At 43.2% G+C, this 8,330-nt stretch overlaps 1 protein-coding gene across 1 annotated transcript; it reads left to right on the top strand.

The window, feature by feature from the left end:
* The first annotated feature begins 5,371 nt into the window (after window positions 1-5,371).
* On the top strand, window positions 5,372-7,491 carry LOC138909948 (uncharacterized). Its single transcript, XM_070201163.1, has 4 exons — window positions 5,372-5,756; window positions 5,882-5,973; window positions 6,740-6,982; window positions 7,351-7,491. The coding sequence occupies exons 1-4, from the start codon at window positions 5,372-5,374 to the stop codon at window positions 7,489-7,491; spliced, it is 861 nt and encodes a 286-aa protein (XP_070057264.1).
* Window positions 7,492-8,330: the final 839 nt, after the last annotated feature.

Genomic DNA, 8,330 nt, shown 5'->3' with positions numbered 1-8,330 from the left:
ATTTATTAAAAACTTTGGGTTTTACGCCTAAGTGGGGAGCATCGGAGCAAGTAGAAGTCATCTTAAGGGTGATGATTGGAAAAATAGAATGGAGAAATTTTATTCATAAAAGAAAGATTAAGGAAACATCTTCGATAAGATTCCTGATGAAATGAGTAAGATTGTCATACGATGTTGGTATAGGGATCACATAATTATTACGAGCAATAGTTACAATGTTCAATATTGGGGTCATTAAAAGGTACTATCTAATAATCAAATATTTAATGGGCTACTTGAATAGATTCTTATAAATTTGGAGCATGTGTCACTTAAATTAAATTCAAGCAAGGGAAAAAATAAGGAAGTACTTTGGTCGTATGTTGGACTTAGTAGAACAAATGAAGGTTATAAATAAGGATAAAGTATATGAACACTTGGCATGAAATGAGGCAAGAAAAGGTTATATTATACGTATTCCCAAATACGAAATACTTTTGTAAACCAAAATAATGTGCTCCAGTAAGAAGCAAGGGGGTCAGAAAAGAAAAATAGACTAAATGGTGCAAGTATTATTCTAATAGCATTATCACTTAGGAGTCGGAAGCCTATAATCCATGGTAATAATCCTATGGCAGGCATAACAACAAATACAATATGAATTTATGGAAGAGAAATATCACAAAGGACATGATGGTATCTAAGAGTTGGTTAAGGTTAATAAAATAAAAATATATACAGTGATGTTCGAGAATGAATGGAAACTTGGGCCATGAAAGGGAGGGAAGTGGATTAAACATTTATCATATAGCGGACTTGTTATCAATCAATTAGAGATCTAAAGAAAAATCAAAAGTTACAACTATAAGCGGAGGCATAGATCACCCACGTGAATGGATCTAAGTAAGAAAAAATATCTTGTTGGTATTTAGATGGAATAAAAGAGTATTATGGAAGGAGTTGGCAACTCGAGAATCAAGGGTCCTATGAGGATAAACTATGCTTAGAAGTAATTTTATATTTATGAGAAAGTATTTGAATGGAGGAAATAGAATTTTAATATAGACGAGAAATGCTCTTTCACGTGTGACTTGGTGTACACTTAATAAAGAGAGAATACATACATGCATGGTAATAATATGTATTGCAATATAGGGTAACCGGTGTTGAAATGAGAGAGGTATAGATATGCAATAATTTAAAATTGTAAAGAATTATTTGATACAATTTTTGGTATATGCGCAACCACATGGGGCTTAGTTTATTGTTGTACGTTGAGCATATATGTGCGGTCGTGTGGGGCCTAGACATCATATTATGTAAAGATATTTAGTTGTTGAATTACATTGAAATTGGTGCCCGTGTGGGGCTTGTTCTGGACAGGTTAATTTTTTTTATTTTTTTGGATAGTCTCAGTTACAGGGGATACTCTGTCGGAAATTTTAAGAATTTAGAGAGTTAGCCAAATTTTGGGGACTTAAGGAAGTTAAAATTTTGGAAGAATATCTAAGATTCATATGAAGTCAGGAATGATTAAAGATGATGGTTAAGGTAAAAGGAGGATAATACTGTGCCTAATAATGACTTGTAAAATATTTGAGGACGAATGTTCTTAAGTGGGGGAGAACATAACACCCCGAAAAAAATTTCGATGTAACGACCCGATCGGCCATTTTATTTTCTAGAACCCTATTTCCCTAAATAAGACTTTCCGTACTTGCTTTTACTGATTTATGACTTGCGGGGATGGTTGGTTCGGAATTTAGAAGAGTTTGGGTTGAAATCAGAACACTTAGTTCCTTAAGGTTGGCTTGAAAGGCCAAGTTTGACTTTGGTCAATACTTTTAGTAAATCACCTCGGAATCAGAATTTGACGGTTCCAATAGGTTCGTATGATGATTTCGGACGTGGGCGTATGTTCGGATCGGGTTTTGGGTGACCCGAGAGCATTTCAGCGCCTAATAGTGAAAGTTGCTTCTTGAAGGTTTTTGAAGTTCTTTAAATTTTGTTTGGAGCAAGTTTTGGTGTTATCAAGGTCCAGATGGGAATCTGAGGCTAGGAATAGTTCCGTAATGTCATTTAAGACTTGCACGCAAAGTTTGGTGTCATTCCGAGTAGTGTAAGCACATTTCGGTGCATTGGAAGTAAATTAAAGAACTTGAAGTTCTTAAGTTTGATTCAATTGGTTTTAGGGTGTGATTCTTAGTTTTAATATTGTTTTGGACGTTCCGAGAGTTCGAGCGAGTCCGTTTTCTGATTTTAAAATTGTGGTATATTTGTACGGGGGCTCGGGGGCCCCGAGTGTCAATCGGACGAGGCTCGGACCAAGTTGGAATTTGGAAGCCAAAGTTGAAGCTCCAGCTGCTGTCATAATCGCACATGAACTTGGTCAGCCACAAGTGCGAGCTCGTAGGTACGAGCCCATGATCGCAGATGCGTCCCAGCATAGGCTGCCCAGCCATCGCAGAAGCGGAAGAAGTACCGCACCTGCGAAAGCGCAGGTGCGAAGGCAGGCATCGCAGGAGCGGGCTGTGTCGCAGATGCGCGTCGTTTGTCACTTATGTGTGGCCGCAGGTGCGATCACTTGGGCGCAGAAGAGAGATGAGGCAGCCTGGCTTTGGTCCGCACCTGTGCTAGTTGTCCGCAGAAGCAGAGCCGCAGGTGTGCCAATTTAACCGCAGGTGCGGAAGTCGCTGAAGGGAAGTGTGTTTTAAATCGGACTTTGAGCACTTTTGCTCACTTCTTACTCTTCTTGGGGGCGGTTTTGGAGCTGGTTAGAGGGGGTATTTCCATCAACTAGTTGAGGTAAGTAATTCCTATCAAATGTGAGTTAAATACATGGTTTATGAGTAAGTTATAACATGTAAATTAGTAAAAATTACGGGTTTAGATGAAAACCTAGGTTTTTAATAAAAATGGGATTTATCCACGAAATTCGTTATGGAGTTTAGTAAAAATCATATATTTATGTTCCTAAGGTTATGGGTAACAACTTTGTTTAAAAGTTTTCGGAATCCGGGTAAGTGGGCCCGGGGATGCATTTTTGGAATCTTGCAATTTAGGTTGGGTAATCACTTAAATGGTGGAATTATGAACTTTTGAGCATAGATTGATTAGTCTATATAATGTTTGACTAGATTCGAGTCGTTTGGTATCAAGTTTGGAGGTTTGAGCGCGTTCTTGAATTGGGAAGTAGGCTTTGAGACGAGGTAAGTCTCCTTTCTAACCTTGTAAGAGAGAAATTGCCCCATAGGTAAACTAAATGAATATGTGTTGTTGTTTGTGGGGGGCCACGTACGCACAGAGTGATGAGAGTCCGTGCATAACTACTATTCCTGTTATGTCCAGGTAGTCTTAGGCTTACACCATGCCTTATTGATATCATTATTGCTTTATGTATATTGTTTGCCTTGAGAAGGGCGGAATGGTTTGCTTATTAAATGTTTCAAAAAGGAAACTTGGAATTTGAGGAGAAATAATGGGATCTTAAAAGTTTTCATTTGAATATCGTATTTTAAAAAGAATGGGAGAGTACTATAAATATTTATGAGATCTTGGTGTAACCGCGTCGCATGTATGATTTGCGAGCGGGGTAATTTCTTAAATTTATGTTTGACTGCGTCGCATGTATGATTTGCGAGCGGGAAAAAATAGATGCATCTATGGTTCGCATCGTTTGACCCTCGGCAATGCACAATTTAAATATTTTGTTAGATCGGGCCGTACGACCTCGGCATATCTGCACATGCTAATTATTTGGAAATTTTCCATGATTTATTCTGCTTAAATACCTTGAAATGAAAGCTGCTAACTAGTATTACTGAAATTTATGTTATTATTATGAAAGAAGGACTTATCTCTTCCTGTTGTTGAACTGACAGTATCATTCATGATATCCATGCTTAGCATAGTACTTTAATTATATTATTACTGGCCTAGTAAGTGTCAAGTCGATCCCTCATCACTACTTCTTCGAGGTTATGCGGAAAACTTACTGAATACATATTGTTTATGTACTCATACTACACTTCTGTACTTAATTATACAGGATCTAAGGCTGGTGTATCTAGTTACCCGCCCGGCGCGCATACCTGTTCTTGGACCGAGACTTCACGGTGAGCTGCCCCATTCTGAGCCGTTCAGCAGCATGCCGGAATTTCTCTTTTTGTTTTTATCTGTCTATTCTATTTCAGACAGTAGGATAGTCATCTTTTGTATATTCTACTAGTTGCCCACACACTTGTGACACCAGTCCTTGGCACGTATTAATAGATTTTAATTTTTGGGTTGTAATTCAATAGTTATAACTGCTTTTAAATATTTTCGTTTGTTTTCCTTAAACAAATCCTTTATTTATCAAATGTTTTAAATGTAAGTAAAGCTAAATGGTGGAATTTTTTAATAAACAAAAAAAAGAAAAAGAAAAATGGGAAATCACTAAGTTATTCACTGTTGGCTTGTCTAGCTAAGGTGCTGGGCGCTATCACGGCCTGACATGGAGTTGGGTCATGACAATATGGTATTAGAGCACTAGGTTCACGTAGGTCTCACAAGTTATGGGCAGGCCTAGTAGAGTCTTGCGGATCGGTACGGAGACGTCCGCACTTATCTTTGAGAGGCTATGGGGTGTTAGGAAACCACTCATTATTCATCTTCTATCGTGCAATTGATAGTATACTAAATTTCCTTCTTTTATTCTCTTACAGATGGTAAGGACGCGCACGACGGACGTTCCAGATCCGGGAGGAGCTGCCCCCCTGTTGCTAGAGGCCGAGGCAGAGGCTGGGGGAGGGCACCAGCCCGATGTAGGGGACGAGAACGACCTAGAGCTGCCCCAGTAGCACCACCAGTGGATCCGGTGGAGGATCCCATTATTGAGGAGCAGGGCGAGGTGCCTGCCACAGAGCCAGCCACGGTAGATTTCATGACAGCACTGGGCTTTCAGGAGGTCATGGGCCGTATGATGCGGTTCATGGACATCATGACTCAGGCTGGTTTATTTCCAGTGGACCCAGCCACATCTTAGGCAGGAGGGGGAGCACAAACCCCTACTGCTCAAGCTCCTGGGCACGCAGCTGCGGTATATCAGACCCCGAGTGCACTACCCGTGGGTGAGGCCCAGCCAGTTGTGGCAACTGTACGTGAGCCTAGACTGACTGCAGACGGCGATCCGTAGAAGTTATTGGATAGATGGACTAGGTTACACCCTCCTGTCTTCGGGGGCGAGCTTCATGATGATGCCCAGGATTTCATTGATAGGTGCAGGGATAGACTGCACAACATGAGGATACTGGAGTCTCATGGGGTTTACTTCACTACTTTCCAGCTGGAGGGCAGGGCCCGTAGATGGTGGCAGTCTTATATCCTTAGCAGACCAGCAGGTTCTCCTCCCATGACTTGGAGCCAGTTCACACAGCTTTTCCTGGACAGGTATATTCCACCCTCCGAATGGGAAGAGTTGCGGTATCAGTTTGAGCAGCTTGAGCAGGGTCAGATGTCAGTGACCGACTATGAGGCGAGGTTTTCTGAGTTGTCTCACCATGCACTTATGACACTTCCTATGGACGCAGAGAGAGTGCGGAGATTTGTTGTGGGGTTGCCCCCCAATATTCGGGCTAGTATGGCCCGCGAGGTTGAGATGGATACTGGTTATCAGCTAGTAGTGGAGATTGCTCAGAGGATTGAGGGATACTGCCAGAGGGGTAGAGAACAGATGCAGCAAGACAAGAGGGCCTGCTTCTCTAGAGAGTTTAGAGGTGCCCCGGCTAGGGGCAGAGGTCAGATCGGGAGGGGTCAGCCTAGTAGGCCCACATATTCAGCACCACCACCTCCTCGGGGTGCTCCAGCGCGACCCTATTTTAGTGCTATGCCAGAGAGTTCTTATCGCCCACTAGTACATCAGGATCTTCCAGTGCTTATTTCAGCACCATGCTAGAGAGTTCATACCGCCCACCAGCCATTCAGGGTTCTTCTAGTGGGCATTCAGGCCATCAGGTCAGACTTCGGGGCAACAGTCTATGGTACCGAGAGGTTGTTACGAGTGCGGAGATCCAGGTCACATGAAGAGATCCTGCCCCAGGATTCGGGGCAAGGCAGTATAGTAGGGTCAGCAGCCCATGATTTCAGCTCCAGCAGCCGCACCAGTCGTCCAGCCGCCCAGAGGCGGAGGGAAGGTGGGTAGAGGTCATCCTAGAGGTGGAGGCCAGCCAGGCAGAGGCCAGCTGGCCGGTGATCCAGCTAGATTCTATGCTTTTTCGGCCAGACCAGATGTAGTGGCCTCAGATACCGTGATCACAGGTATTATTTCTGTATGCGGTAGAGATGCTTCGGTATTATTTGATCCGGGGTCTACCTATTCATATGTGTCATCTTTGTTTGCTCATTTCCTGGTTATTCCTCGTGAGTCCTTGGGTACTCTTGTTTATGTGTCCACTCCAGTGGGCGATTCGGTGGTTGTGGATCAGATCTACCGGTCCTGTGTGGTTACATTCTGTGGTTACGAGACTAGAGTGGACTTTTGTTACTTGATATGATCGACTTTGAGGTCATCCTGGGCATGAACTGGTTATCCTCATATCACGCCATCCTTGATTATTTTGCCAAGACTGTTACTTTAGCGATGCTAGAGTTGCCGAGATTGGAGTGAAAGGGTTCCTCCATTAGTACAGCTAGTCGGGTTATCTCTTTTCTGAAGGCTCGACATATGGTCGAGAAGGGTTGTTTGTCTTATCTATCTTATGTTTGGGACACCACCGTACAGTCTCCGATGATTGATTCAGTGCCAGTAGTCCGGGAGTTCATCGATGTGTTTCATTCTGACCTTCCAGGCATGCCGCTAGATCCTGATATTGATTTCCGTATTGATTTGGCTCCAGGCACCCATCCTATATCTATCCCAACGTACCGTATGGCTCCGAAAGAATTGAAGGAGCTGAAGGAGCATCTTGAGGAGTTGTTAGCAAAGGGGTTTGTGAGACCAAGTGTATCACTTTGGGGTGTACCAGTATTATTTGTGAAGAAGAAAGATGGGATTATGCGGATGTGCATTGATTACCGCCAGTTGAACAAGGTTACCATCAAGAACAAGTACCCGTTGCCACATATCGATGATTTTTTTGACCAGTTGCAGGGTGCTAGGGTATTTTCTAAGATCGACTTGAGATCAGGGTACCATCAGTTGAATATTCGGGACTCAGATGTTCCGAAGACTGCCTTCCGTACCAGATATGGTCATTATGAGTTTCTAGTGATGTCCTTCGGCTTGACTAATGCCCCAGCGGCATTTAGGGATTTGATGAACCGGGTGTTCAGGCCTTATATTGATTCCTTCGTTATTGTCTTCATTGATGATATCTTGATTTACTCACGTAGCCTGGGGAGCACGAGCAGCACTTGAGAGTGGTACTTCAGACATTACGAGAACATGAGCTATATGCTAAGTTCTCCAAATATGAGTTTTGGCTAGAGTCTGTGGCATTCTTGGGTCATGTTGTATCAGAAGAGGGTTATTAAAGTGGATCCCAAGAAGATTGAGGCAGTTCATAGTTGGTCTCGTCCCTCTTCGGCGACTGAGATAAGGGGTTTCTTGGGGTTAGCAGGCTATTATCGCCGGTTTGTGGAGGACTTTTCATCCATTGTAGCACCTTTGACTAGATTAACCCAGAAGGGTGCTCCGTTCTGTTGGTCCGAGGATTGTGAGGCGAGCTTCCAGAAGCTCAAAACAACGTTGACTACAACACCGGTTCTAGTGTTGCCTTCCGGCTCGGGGATGTATACGATATATTGCGACGCTTCACGCGTTGGCTTGGGTTGTGTATTGATGAAGGAGGGTCGAGTTATTACATATGCTTCGCGTCAGCTGAAGATTCATGAGAAGAATTATCCAGTGCACGATTTGGAGTTAGCCGCGATTGTTCATGCTCTAAAGATATAAAGGCATTATCTGTATGGGGTGTCATGCGAGGTTTATACTGATCATCGCACCTTATAGCATTTGTTCAAGCAAAGGGATCTCAATTTGAGGCAGCGAAGATGGCTCGAGTTACTGAAGGATTATGACATCACCGATTTTTATCATCCGGGCAAGGCAAATGTGGTCACAGATGCCTTAAGCAGGAAGGCAGAGAGTATGGGTAGCTTGGCATTTATTTCAGCGAAGGAGAGGCCACTAGCTTTGGACATTCAGTCCTTGGCTAACAGACTTGTGAGGTTGGATATTTCAGAGCCCAGCCGAGTTCTTGCATGCGTTGTTGCTCAGTCTTCATTATTGGGGGAGATCAAGGCCCGACAGTTTGATGATCCGCTCTTGGCAGTTCTTAGAGAGATGGTACTATAGGGTGGTGCTAAAGAAG

The sequence above is a fragment of the Nicotiana tomentosiformis genome, chromosome 4, assembly GCF_000390325.3.
Source record: "Nicotiana tomentosiformis chromosome 4, ASM39032v3, whole genome shotgun sequence".
Lineage (NCBI taxonomy): Eukaryota > Viridiplantae > Streptophyta > Magnoliopsida > Solanales > Solanaceae > Nicotiana > Nicotiana tomentosiformis.
This window is presented reverse-complemented; position numbering and strand designations above follow the sequence as displayed.